Source organism: Cuculus canorus, chromosome 1 (genome assembly GCF_017976375.1).
Source record: "Cuculus canorus isolate bCucCan1 chromosome 1, bCucCan1.pri, whole genome shotgun sequence".
NCBI classification, from domain to species: domain Eukaryota; kingdom Metazoa; phylum Chordata; class Aves; order Cuculiformes; family Cuculidae; genus Cuculus; species Cuculus canorus.
The window spans coordinates 144,978,023-144,992,124 of NC_071401.1; the positions used below are offsets into that span (position 1 = coordinate 144,978,023).

Consider the following 14,102-nt stretch of genomic DNA (forward strand, 5'->3'; position numbering starts at 1 on the left):
AAAATCATCAAATATCAGTTAAAAAATCTCTTGAAGTAGAAGATTTATCCACAATTTATAGTGCATTGCCTCACTTTGCAGAAATACCTAAAATAGTTGTGAATGGGCTCACTGGAAAAGTGAAAGCAGCATACTTAACTGATGCATAGTCAATGTGTCCGACTTTAGTGCTTTGGGACACTGAGTGTGTTAATCTCTGGGCAGTGCCGCTGCCTCTGGTACTTTAGCCTCCTTGGTACAGATTAGTCTGGTCACTTTAGGGCATGTCCACCCAACAAAACTCTGCACCCTGGTGGATTTATGCCCATAGAACATATTTTTCTACAGTGGTAGATGGGTACTTGCTTTTCTCCATTTCTCAGGCCTGTTTTCAGGCTAATTGTTTTCCTCCAGTCCCAGGTATCAACCTCACCCAGGAAAGTAAGTTCTCCTTTTAGTTCTTGGATCCTTTTCCTCCAATGGCCCTCTTCTGACTGGCATTTTGCTACTTTCTGTATTAGTCATTGTATCCTCTTCTTGCTGGGTTACCTTTCCATCGCTGCTTTTTGCATCATTGCCTAGACTAAAACTTCCCTGTCTAGACTCCCCCACTTCAAATCAACTAGGGTGTTCTACCTCTCCTTCTGGACCTGCTTAAAGATTCTATTCTGAGCCATTACGATTTCATTGCAGAGAGGCAAGGATTAAATAAGCAGTAAGATGTCCATGGGGGATACAGTTCTGTGTTGATACAATGTATGTGAGGACAAACAAGTTTGCTATCAAACAAGCTTGCAAGATACTTTATAAAAAAAAGACTTGTAATATTTAATGAGTTACAGCAGTGAATGTAGAAAGATAACGGCATATAGAAATTTACCTACATGATCACCGAGTTTGAAATTAAATATATACATTGAAAAATGACAGGAGAAAGATTTCCACTAAGGTCTGCAACACCTTCTGGGGCATGTTTTTGGTTGTCAGATATCTTGCTGTACCATTTGTGAAGTAGGTTTTAATTGAAAAATTAAAAAAACTCCAACAAATTAAGTTTATTTTATTAACTTCCTGGTACTACCAGTGATTGGAAATTTATTGCATTAATTTATTTTACATGTAAGAAGAACATGTTTTTATGTTTTGCTTTTTAGAGTGCATTAAGCTTGTATAAAATTGTAAAGGAAAAAGTACCAAATGAGATCTTATTCAATTGTATTAGAATAATCTTGATTAATATATGAGTATTGTATGTACCCTATACCTTAATATCCTCAGTTCATGAACTCACATTAACAGTTGTAATGTTTAGTTTATCCTTGAGGCTTTCTTTCCTAGTAGGCTTCTATTTATTTTTCAGAATATTATTTGAGTACTTTTTCAGTTGCTGGTAGCTCAGAGTTCAATATGCTTCCTTTCTCATTTCTGTCTTTTCTGTATATCTCATCTGTACTGACTATTAACTCCTCTGTATCTGCTCTAATGCATGAAAGGGAAATTTCTGCTGTTTGTTTTATAATATTAAAACATACTTTTCATTTTGTTTAGTTTGATACTTCTTGCCACCTTAGACAAGTTTAAACAATAACAACAAAAAAAGCATTAAGGAAATCACTTCTGTTGAGGAGGGAGGAAGATTTAAGAGACACACAGGAGAAATCTGTCTTTTCCTCTCTGTCCAGTTCTCAAAAAAAAAGCTTTTTTTTTGGTTTTTTTTTTGAAAGTTAACTATTAGTATTGTTTAAATTTAATTCCTGAGACTTGCATCAGAAGCTTGACTTGTTGATAGTGAGATGATGTTTCCTGAACAACTATTGGACTAACATGTCAAATATTTATTTCAGTTCTGAACAAGATAAGGAAGAATGGATAAAGGTAAATTCATCTACATTCTTTATTTCTAAACACTTTTTCACTGAAGCAATCAAAAAAGCAATATTCATATTTTCTGACTGTAGCTTCCCTCTGATAATCAATAATTTTTTGAATGCAGAGAGTCTGTTTTAAATGTAACGTTTGAGGAATTTCTCCACTGTTTCTATAGGCGCTTCAGAATACTATAGAAGCTTTTCAGCAGAGGAATGAAACTTTCAGAAATGCTATTGCAAAGGAATATGAAGACTTGCCTGTTGAGGTTTCTGTAAGTTGATGTTATTCCTTTGTAACCTTCTTAGTACCCATTTTGTTCTTCAATAAATGGAAGAAGTTTGGCGGAAACTATGTTTTCAAGCTCATAATTCTTCTAGAAAAGGAATTGCAAAGTAATCATCTTGTTGGTAATTGTTTTTCTTCATAATGCCAAATCTTATAAACAAGCCTCTTTTTTTCTTGAAATACATAAGAGTACCCTTTCAGAGTTGCATAATGACTTTTGACTGAGTTCATTGTTATTTCTTGTATAGATTTCAAAATGCATCTTGAGCAGTGTTTTGCCATTTCCTTTCCAGAGGAAGAGAATAATTATTTTTACCCATTTAAAGTACTCCGCAACTCTTTATACTGGCTTTTTTTTTAATTCTCCCATCCTCCCTCTGCTTTCCTTCAGAATGCTGAGCTTGGGAAGAGAGCACCAAGGTGGATAAGAGACAACGAAGTAACCATGTGCATGAAATGCAAGGAGCCCTTTAATGCACTGACAAGGAGAAGGCACCACTGCAGAGCATGTGGACATGTAAGTACAAATCCCTGGCTGCTGTAGGGGCTAAGCACACTTGGGAATGGGTCTAAGCACCTACTTGACCTCTGGTGCTGGCTTGTTATGCTGTAGTGTTTGTTGCTGTGCTGGTGGCTGAAGGGAGCTGTGTATTACATAGCACAAAGGATCCTTTGTCTGCTTTAGTCTGCAGAGTAAATTTGGAAGTAATCTGGAGAACTGGAAGATGCACATTTGTGTAAAATGTCCCAAGCCCCTGGACATACTGTAACATTATTCCTAAGTGGCCTCCATTGATCTCGACAGTTTCAAGACCATATTAAGCCAGTGTTATTCCTGGCAGCACTATAGCTGCCTCCTCTTCCCATTCTGCTATCACAAGAAGATCATGAAGCCCTTCAGTTTGTCGTTAGGTTAACATGGAGCTGTTCTCAGCTGGGTTTAGTGTATAACTGTGTGAACATGAGCGAAGCATCAGGGAGGGAGAGAAGGTTAAGATGGGGAGAGAGTATTCCTGCTCCCTTCCGTGTATGATGCTACTATAATATGTGCTACTTAAAGCAACCATGATATAGTGGTATGAGTTTTGAGAAATCAACAAAAGAGCAAACCTACCGAGCTTTCTTTTCTTGCCTTCAAGCAGCTACGCTTTTCTCCAGCAGGTGGTAGTACAAGCCCAGGTTTAATACTTGCCTTACAGATTATCATTTGATTTCTTTCTAATGTTTCTATGTGGTATGAAGGCTTACTGCACTCACAATACTGCTTTTGTGCTTTGCAGGGCACCAGAGACTTTTTTCAGAAGCTCTGAATTATTGATTATACAGTTGTCGTTCTTTTCTTTTTTTTTTCCAGATCATTCTGTCCCAAAATGCCTCCATTAATCTTGTGTTCACACCCTTCCATTTTTTTCCTCTTTTTGCTTAGAATCCTAACTACTTCCCTCCATTGTAGTTCCATCACATCTCCTTACACTTTAATTTTAAAATACTTCTTGATGGGAATTAATTTGGGTCAATGTCTTTCCAGCAGTGACTAATTTGGATTGCATTACTAGTATTCTCTAGGGCTACCAGCTGAAGGTAGTGATCTACATTAGAACTGCAGAGCCTTGGTCCACAATAAAATCCTCTTCAAGTGTCTGGATGGTTCAAGTCCATTTGTCTACCTTTCTTTCTTGTAATAACTGCACTTACAATTTTTATGCAGCGCATCTCTTTCCCTTGAAAGAATATTTCTGTGGAAAAATACTTCAAATGAAAGAACTTCTCTCAGTTCTGCTTGCATTTCAGTTTTCTCTACATATTTTATGAAAGGACAAAAGGCAGAGTGACATTGGATTACGTATTCTGTGTGCTCATCAACATATTCTGAAACTGTAAAGTTAATATCTTATTAGGGTAAACATTTTTACATTTCTGAGGTTATGTATAAAACAAAACGTTAACTGTACCTTTGCATTTTGGCATCTAAAGAAACTGGACAATTTTATTCCTGCAGCATGGTTTGTGCTACGTTCCGATTCTATCCCTAACCTTAACCTACAGATGTAATTGAAAGCCTAATGTGATTTTCTACAAAGTTCCCACCAGGTAAATTGTAAAAGCACTTCTAGTTAAGTAGCAGTGGCACAGATTTGGAAAAATCATTCTTTTCAATTAATTTGCTATTGACATAATAGTGTCATAAAGCAATTCTTTCTTGTTCTGTAAAATTAAACAAAGTATCACTAATTAGATATAATATTAACGTAAATTCCATTTCCATAAACTTTATAAATACTTAAATTTCTTATCTTTTTTTTGTTTCTAAGGTGGTTTGCTGGAAATGTTCTGATTATAAGGCACATCTTGAATATGATGGCAATAAATTGAACAAAGTCTGTAAAGACTGCTATCACGTTATAATTGGTTGTACAGACAGCGAAGAAAAGAAGAAGAAAGGCATCTTGGAAGTATGTTGTTTAAAAATACCATATGTGCATTGCTGCAAATAGTTTTGGCTCATCAGTAGGTGAAAAATAGTAGCATTCTTGCAGGGGTATTTTCTGTTTCTTGTTTTCTGTCACCTTTCAATAATTAAAGGGGGCTTATAAGAAAGAAGGGGAAAAACTTTTTAGCAGGGCCTGTAGCAATAGGACAAGGGGTAATGGTTTTAAACTAAAAGAGGGGAAATTTTTAGACTAAATGTTAGGAAGAAATTTTGCATGCTGAGAGTGGTGAAACACTGGACCAGGTTGTCCAGAGAGATCATCAATTTTTCCATCCCTGGAAAAATTCAAGGTCAAGTTGGATGGGACTCTAGTCCTGATCTAGTTGAAGACGTCCCTGCTTGCTGCAGGGGGGTTGTTCTAGATGACTTTTATGGTCCCTTCCAATCCAAACCATGCTATGATTCTAAATAAACAGTATGTGGACCAAATTAATCCAATACAATGGATTTTGTTTTTCAATATTCATCTTTTACAATAGTACTCTTTTTCTTGCAACTTTTTTTAAAGGGAAAGTTACAAACCTTAGCTTCTTTGCTTCTTTCTAGTTACATCAGCTAATGTGATAAATCATTATTTTTCCTTATTAATCTTCAGTTTTCTTCTGCACTTCAGCTGTCAAAAAACCAAAAAACACCGATACTACGATGATCCTTGAAAACATATACCCAAAGAACTGAGTATGGAGGAGAGGGGAATGGGGAAGAATTTTGTTATTCAGAGTCTGAGTAGTCAAATACTGTTTTGATCAGGGTATACAATGTACCTTTAAGTCATAAAGCTTGCTCTCAGCTCTCTAAAAATTCAATGTCTCAATCAGACAACAAAGACCTATGTTTGTCTTATGATCACTGGGAGGAATAGGTATCTTATAATTGCAATTAATATTCAGATTTATTAAATCCCCTTTTACAGACCTTTTGAATTGCCTCACATACATTAGAGAAATAGCATATATTTATCTCGGGATGTATAAGAGAAGGATTGACCCTTGAGCTAAATATCAACAGTCACAGAAGGCAAAAATAAGATACTGATTGTAATTCCATATACACTTTGTAATCCGTGTTGGCTGGACTACACTTGAGTAGTCTTTTAAATGAAAAAGAGAAAGGACTATCTTACCTTCTTCTACTATCTTATCTTCTACTATCTTACCTTATAGCCAAGAGACTGCTGTTTCTTGACATGATGGCTTTTTCAATGCAGCCAAAGGGGTTACAGTGTCTTTCATGAATGTCCACATACATGCTGGATTGCGTGACAGTGGAGTTGTTGGTACCATGTTGCAGCATCCAGACAGCATCACTACCCGGGGGAGGAATAAAAATGGATGCAAGGAAATATTAACACATAATTATTTTGTGTTTTTTCTGTTCTTCTCAGGATCACTATTTAACCCAAGCAGCATGTCACTGTCTTCAAATTTTAAGCAACTCACCTAATCTTTTCTCTAGGATTAATGCTTGTGTTCTTATGTTATTGTTAGAAATGTGTTCCCATGTGATCCTGGCATAAAATTTTGACTGCCAAAATAGAGAAGTTGTTATATTGGATAGTTGGTAGCATTTGCATGCATCTTAGAAACAAGACATTGAGGATACTAAGATAAAGAAGGCAGCTAGTGGTGGTGGCAAAATGCGATTTAGAGTGATCTGGAAGTGTGTAATTAAAAATTACTGATGAAAGAAGGAACAGATTACACATGTGATGAGAGAGTACAAATTGTGATTGTATGTATGAATTATGTAAATATGCTTTGTAAATGCAGTCTTTCATTTACTTGGGTATTTGCTTAGGCTATTTTGCAGATGTTATGTAAGATTTGATATGAATGGTGATGTATTTCAGCTTTTCTGTTCTGTGTGGTTTTAATCTTTATTTAAGAAAGTTTATCTTCCTGTTTATGCTTTATACTGTCTCCTAGATTGAATCTGCAGAAGTCTCTGGAAATAGCGTCATATGTAGCTTTCTTCAGTACATGGAAAAATCAAAGCCCTGGCAGAAAGCGTGGTGTGTTATACCTAAACAGGAAGCTCTTGTGCTGTACATGTATGGCGCTCCACAGGTACGTACAGAGAAAATGTAAAAGATTTAGTTAATATTGTCATTGACACCTGAGTAAGAGCAGTAAAATAACTTGGGAATGGAGGAAAGACCCGAGTGTTTTTACCAAACTGTAAAGTAAGTGAGAGGTAGCGGGCAAATTAGTTGGCTGTTCTTAATCAAGAATTCCTTCTTTTTAGGATGTTAAAGCTCTGGCTACAATTCCACTTCTGGGCTATACAGTAGATGATACTCCAAGAAGTGCTGACCTCCCACACAGCTTCAAACTGACCCAGTCTAAGTCTGTGCACAGTTTTGCTGCGGACAATGAGGAACTAAAACAGAAATGGCTAAAAGTTATCCATTTAGCTGTCAAAGGTGAGACACCAGAATGTCAAAATGAACTGCAAGTAAATTTAGAAGAGCAACCTGAATCTTCTTAAACATCTGAATGCTGAAGCTCAAGAACATAGGGTATTTTTTAAATATTTCAATTGAATTTGTGGTTAACATTTGTGTTAACCTCTCTTTACCCAATCAAAAAAAAAAAAGAAACTTCTTACTACCGTACACATCTTAGCACTTTATGTTTGGGAAAAATTTTGGTCTTTTTAGGGATCTTGTTCTTATATTTATGTTCTGTCAATAAAAGTGATGTACAGTTCCATTTCAGAGACTTTTTAAAAACATGTGAATGCTATTAAAAATACTTACTAACTTTACTGTACTTGTTTGTTGTGATGCAAATTTTTTTTGAAAATCCCGTTGCTCTTTGGTTAACGTTTGCTACTTTCATTAAGAATGCAGATTTTGAAGCTTCCTACTTACATGTTAGGACTTGCAACAGGATAAAAGATATACCTCCACATTGCCAAAATAGATCTATAGTTAAATATGCAGGGATGATTTGATTTAATGTATGTAGTTTATAGATTGAATTCCACGATCTGTACATATGTTGTATTCACTTGTCTTTTCTTTTTAATTAATGCAAATTGCTTTCATAGGTATATTGGCTTTTAAAATTTCAATTCATCAAGGGAACAATCTAATCATTTTCAATCTAGAAATGAATACCTAAAATATGAGAAAACTATATATAATATATGTACAGTATTAAAAATGTACAATACTTGATTTTTGCTTTGATTTCACGATATGGTTTCCTATTACTGAATAATTTATTTAAAAAGCATGTTTTCTATTTGAAATTAAACACAGTCCTAAATTAACAAATACTGTTCAGTGATTTGTTTTAATAGCTGACATTTAAAGATCTTGATATTTTTATGCATTAAAAAAATAGCAGTAATGTAAGTGGCATGCAATGGACAAATAAGTTCCAGTTGTGTTTAAAAGAGTAGTCGCTTTTCTTCAGTGTCCTATCACTGTTATCTTTTAAGAGTGCAGTAGGTCATTACTAAAATGCACTGTGTGCTTTGGAAGAGCAACAGATTTTAGTAACCTAGGAATGTGTATTTTTGCTAGTATAGTTATTGGAACAAAAGAACGCTTTGAACTTAAATCTTTTAAGAGTTATGTAAGATTATATACTGTAATACTTATTTATAGATGACAATGGTCTTCAAGGATTATTACTGTAAAGTGGAGCCTGCTTTATACAAATCTAGTATGAGGTCTGAGCCTGCAAATCTCAAGTCGCATTATTTGCATCTGCTGGTTGGAATAAGGACTTGTTGGCTTTACAGTATTAAGTCCCTTACAAACTACCATTCCTGTTAGGGTTTTTATACATAAAGGCAAATTACCTCCTTAAAATTTTTACTGTAATATCCTTGGATGAAATATGACAACTTCAGAGGTAGTGACTGACTATCAAGTAGACAATTAAAATCATCGCCATCTTTCCTTTTCTGACCCCTCAAAGGAAGGAATATATCTAACTTCCACAATCAACTTGTCATAAAAACATTCAGGAGTCTTCTCAATGTAACTGCAATCTGTATTTTAAATTGTGTCAAGCTGAAGATCTCAGGTTCAAGTCCAGTTTTGTTAGTAACATGAGGGCAGATTTAAATTGTCACTTATTTATAAGATTTCCAGACGAAGTGTTCACTGAACTCCCACTCTCACTTTACTTTTTTTGCGACACTATAGGGAAAAAAATAGTTATTTAACATTTAAGAAAGGATTGTTAAAGTAACCTCTGTTTTTATTATCAAGTGTACATGAGTGCACAGCACTATCGTTCTCTGGTAAGAATGTCATGCAACTTTGTGTTAGCAGGTTGGATTTTGCTCTCACCTGTACAAATCCAAAATCTTTAAACTAGTGTTAGTTATCATCAGGACGTGGCAGTGTAGGGTAGGAACTCTACAACTGACTTTGTGCATGTTGGTTCTGAATTTTATCTTGGGTGCTCTATGTGTCCAGATTATCCTGCATGTAGCCCTAGTACGACTTTTACCTGATGAGCAAACTCTTCTGTAATTCTCTTTACTGTCAGCTGTATTTATTTATGGGCAGCTTAAGCCTATTTTGATTCACATTGGTGAGTACCATCAAATCTTTGCCTGTGTCTGCATAGCTAATATGTCATCTTGTGTATATCTTGAGGGGGGTTTGAGGAGCATTCAGGTAAGCAAGAAGAACTCTCCATGGCTAACTTTCTTTCACGGTCATTTCCTGAAAGTGGGTATCTTCTAAAAGAGCCTCAAGTGCAATTATGGGATCTGGAGGGTCATATTATCACATCTTAACGTATAAGAACATTGTTTCCCATGTTCAAGTTGTTGAGTGTAAGGGGAGAATTTGCCTTAAAGGAGTCCCCAGGTAAGATGGACTGAGTATTCTAAAAATAATACAATGGTTTGACTGTAATCATGTATTCTATCCCATTTTCTAAGCTCCTGCAAACTTAATTCTGAGCCATGTAGGAAGACCTATTCTGGCTAAATGATTAGGGAAATGATTAGAAACAGTAATTCCTGGGCTGCCTTATTGTTACAGTGGTATTAATCATCTGAAGCTGCTTGAATGATTTCATCATCTCATAGGTGAAGCCCCTCATTTGGACATAAACAATTTGAAATGAAGTTAGAATTGAGAGTTATTTATTCGGATGTTATCCTCATGTTTGATCTCAGCCATTAATGTTTATATAACGTGGGATATTTTGTTTGCTCTATTGAAATCTACTGCACGTTCTCATAATCAATTGCTTAGTAAGAATGTCTTGTCACTCAAATGTATGATTCTGTGTGTATTTTGTAGGAAAAAGTATGTACCACTAATATTAAAGGAGATGTTGCTTCTAGATTTAACCACCCTAGCGGTTTTACTCAAGTCTCCATAGACAATTCCCCCCTACAGCATCCAAAACTTTTTCTTTAACTTCAAATTATAAATTATGGCCACAGAGGAACACATTGAAAGTAGTAACTGCTGCAGCTTAAGTATCATGACCAAAGCAGTCAAATCTAATCCATAGTTATAACAAGGTATTGACTATTTCCATTGCAGCTGTTAAACTCTTTAAAAAAACAAAAACAAAAACAAAAACCAAACAAACATAAAACACAAAAAAGAGAGCATTAAGTGTATTAGCATAAAGTTATATCTGTACGAAATAAACTATAACTGAACATTCATTCATAATACATGAATGTATGTGAATGGCTCTGCTGAATTATTTAAGCTTTGAGAGTCTTGTGTACAAGAAATGCTCATGATCAGTCTTCTGTGCAATTGAAAGCAAATCAAAAGTTATTTTGTGTCATTTTTATCTGTATTCAACAAAAATTATGGCTTAATTTTATCATTAAAATATTTGGAACATATTAAGTAATTTTGAAAAAAAATTGAAAAAATTACTTAATAGTTTTCCCCTGCCATGGAAAAGTAGTGTATCATGACATCTGTGTGTCTGCACTATTCTTCCAGATCCTCTAAAAATTGTTTTCTGGTATCAGGTACTTCTGCTTGGTTGACGAGCTGCTATAAAATCTGTAGCACCAATAACTTTCAAATGCCTCTACACTGAGTATTTTTCTTTATTCCAAAATATATTTAATTTTTATGTGCAAAGCAGATATTGAGAATGGAAAACATTCTCTTCAATTTGGAGTAGAATATTAAACCACTTTAAATGCATGTTATATATAGTGGCACCTTCTTATGCAAAACTCTGTCTTCAAAGATTCTAAATCTCTTTCACAGAAAAGAGGAATTTTATTCTTCAAATTTTTAAATAATGGGTTAATCCAAGGCACTGATTAAATGCAGAATAAATACACTACTACCTGAGTAAATTTTAAATAAGATTATAGAATTATGCTCTAAAGACTTCCAAGTGGAGTCGGGAGGAAAAAAAATATATAAAAATGAGTGGGAATGATGTGGAACACTTGACGAGTTCTGTGGGTTTTGTTGGTTTGTTTTGGTTTTGGGTTTTTGTGGGTTTTTTTTGTAAACTACATAGCCACATAGCCTGTATAAAAACTGATCAGCTTTCATTTCAAGACAAGATTAAATAAAATGAACAGAAGGTAGTGGTTCCTTATACTAAAGGAAAGACTTTCAGGAAAGAAATAAACATTCTGTGTAGGAATAATTCTAAGCAATAAAAAGAAGCTTTCTCCATAAATCTATTTAGAGATCTTTAAGCTAGCGTAGATATGCTGGAGCTGCTATACCTTCAGTGATTTAAATACATGTAGAATCTGCCTTATGTTATATACAGACACTTGTTGAAAATCAAGATTTCACTAGTTTGAGAGCTGCTAACTTACGTCTCATCTGGAACCACAGTGCTCAGTTCAATTTTATATGGGATTTGGTTAGAGACAATTGACGTAGAGGTGGATGTAAAGAGCTGGAAACATATATCAAAAAATAAATGATGAAGAGAAGAGAAATAATTTTATGGCAGAACTTACTATCCTTAAAATAAGTCCATTGGTGAAACAGGCATCATTCTTAGTCTGTGGTGTACTGTTATTTGAAATCTGAAATGAAATTGTTGGAGTTAACTTTTTTTAATCCAGTCTGTGACCCTGTTGGTTATGAGAAGTTTAGCTGGTTCTGACCCATGGGACTGTAGTGAGGTATGTTCCTTGGATAGGAATTTAATCTGCTAGTCAGATTGTTTCCTAAAAACTTTAACAGAACATAACATTAACTTAATGATTGTATATGCGTGTATCTATACACACATGCATATGTATGTGTGTGTATATGTATATATGTGTATTTATATATTTGAGACTCAAGATGAACTGTTTTCAAGCAGTATTTTACAATTAAAAAATACACTGTGCTACATTCAAAGTATAAATATATATTGACTGTGTTGAGTACACTTTTCAGAAGACAAATCGACAGAAGTAGATCTACTTCTGTGGCATGTTTACTATTTCAGCCTAATTAAAAAACACACACACACAATTCAGTAAGGCATTCAATCTACTTCCTCTATAACCTCGTGATTCAATTTCTTCTGGCTCAAATATGGCATTTTGCTTTCACCTCTTTCTAGCACAAGTAAATATAGAATATGGTTTTTCTCTACTACAATGTCCAAGCAGATTTCTTTGAATAAAACATGTTTTCGGCCCACTGCATATCATTGACGTACTGCAGTTTGCAGTTCATCCTTGTAGATTCATTATTTATGATGAAAATATTCAGAAAAGGGGGAACTGTGTCAAAGCATTTTTGCATGTATGTGCCCTCAATTTTTAAGAAAGAAGCCAAATTTGTGGTATATGAGGAACAGTTTGCAATATTCTATTAGCATGTTCTCTGTTCTTCAGCCCTCGAGGGAGATTAGTACAGTAATTTTAGTGGGATCTAGATAAGCTGTGGAGTTTGACATCATAATTATAGCCTCTGCACTGTAATTCACCTTCATTATGAAAACATTTCCGGTTTTAATTGAGAGAACACTTGAAAAAAATATTTGGAAAAGGTGTAAATTCATTCTGGTTTTGCAATAAAGTAAAGAATATTAAAAAGGTGAAATATAAATGCTGTTGTAAGTTGTGCAAATTTAAGTGGTCATTTTTATGGTCAAGAAATATATGAATGTAAAAACTCTGTAGATATTGTACATATTTTCTGTAATATATGTATATTTGGTCATAAGGTGGATGAAGAATTGTAAAAATTAAGCACTTTAATTCCTGTTGAGTACTTAAAGAAATTTGTATCCTGTAAAATAAAAGCAGCATTAAATAAGTATTGCTGATTGAATTTTTTTTCGGTCTGCCTACTGTTTACTTTCTCTCCTGATGAAATCTTTAAACTGCACATCTAACTGTTCAAGTAACTGTAAGGACCTATCAGTTGCTGAAGTGCTGGCTACTCACAAGCACTGCTAACTCGGTGGAAGGTGCATTCGGAATATGTAAATGAATATATATGATGCTATGACATCTTAGATCATGAAGAGAAAAGATGCAAACCTTCACAATTTAGATCCACGTTTCTATAATGGGAATAATAATGTGAGCAGGACATTATGAGAGTACTTTATGGGCTTCTACATTGCTGCCCCCATAGAACAGTGCAGAAACATGTTCAGGGTAGCCCCACGTCTGTCTTACTATTACTCATCACTACTCTGAACAAAAGGGCAAAACCTTTTAGCCTGGAGAAGAAGAGGCTGAGGGGAGACCTTATTGCTCTCTACAACTACCTGAAAGGAGGTTGTGGAGAGGAGGGAGCTGGCCTCTTCCCCCAAGTGACAGGGGACAGGACAAGGGGGAATGGCCTGAAGCTCCACCAGGGGAGGTTCAGGCTGGACATCAGGAAAAAATTTTTCACGGAAAGGGTCATTGGGCACTGGCAGAGGCTGCCCAGGGAGGTGGTGGAGTCACCTTCCCTGGAGGCTTTTAAGGGACGGGTGGATGAGGCGCTGAGGGGCATGGTTTAGGGAGTGTTAGGAATGGTTGGACTCTATGACCCAGTGGGTCCCTTCCAACTTAGTCATTCTATGATTCTATGAAAACAAAACATCGAGCAGCTGCTCAGTGTAATCTCTTGTGCACTGAACAAAAGTGGTGCTGTGAAGCAAAAAATGATCAGGTAATTAGCTAGATCATGATCCTAAGCATAGGCAACTTTGATTCTTTAATTAATTTGCTGGCTAAGCACGCATTCAGTTTATCGAAGTGCCACTTAAACTGCAGCTACTTCTTTTTTAAGTATCCTTTAACAGACAGAACCATCTGTGGTTGCCTCCAATTTCCATCATCTGTACACAATACAATCAAAACAAGTTTATCTGATTTATTCTTCTACAGGTGGGCACAACATTGCAGAAAAGACTTCCCCCAATATACAGAGAGGAAAATTTACTGTATTACTTTTTAGTTCCTGTCTGGAAGGAGTTGAGTACAAAAATTTTGTTTAGTTTCTACTTTTTCTTCTCTTTGCAAACACTGTAAACAAAGTTGTATTTGAAATAATTAC

At 35.2% G+C, this 14,102-nt stretch overlaps 1 protein-coding gene across 2 annotated transcripts in view; it reads left to right on the forward strand.

Annotated features, from left to right (window-relative positions):
* Positions 1-12,867, forward strand: part of FGD4 (FYVE, RhoGEF and PH domain containing 4) — a 42,362-nt gene extending 29,495 nt beyond the window's left edge. For both annotated transcript variants that reach the window (XM_054080443.1, XM_054080451.1), the window contains 6 exons: positions 1,824-1,854; positions 2,024-2,119; positions 2,525-2,650; positions 4,446-4,586; positions 6,550-6,690; positions 6,869-12,867. In XM_054080443.1, the coding sequence (XP_053936418.1) occupies positions 1,824-1,854; positions 2,024-2,119; positions 2,525-2,650; positions 4,446-4,586; positions 6,550-6,690; positions 6,869-7,111 (778 nt within the window). In that variant the 3' untranslated portion in view covers positions 7,112-12,867. The remainder of the gene's footprint in view (positions 1-1,823; positions 1,855-2,023; positions 2,120-2,524; positions 2,651-4,445; positions 4,587-6,549; positions 6,691-6,868) is intronic.
* Positions 12,868-14,102: the final 1,235 nt, after the last annotated feature.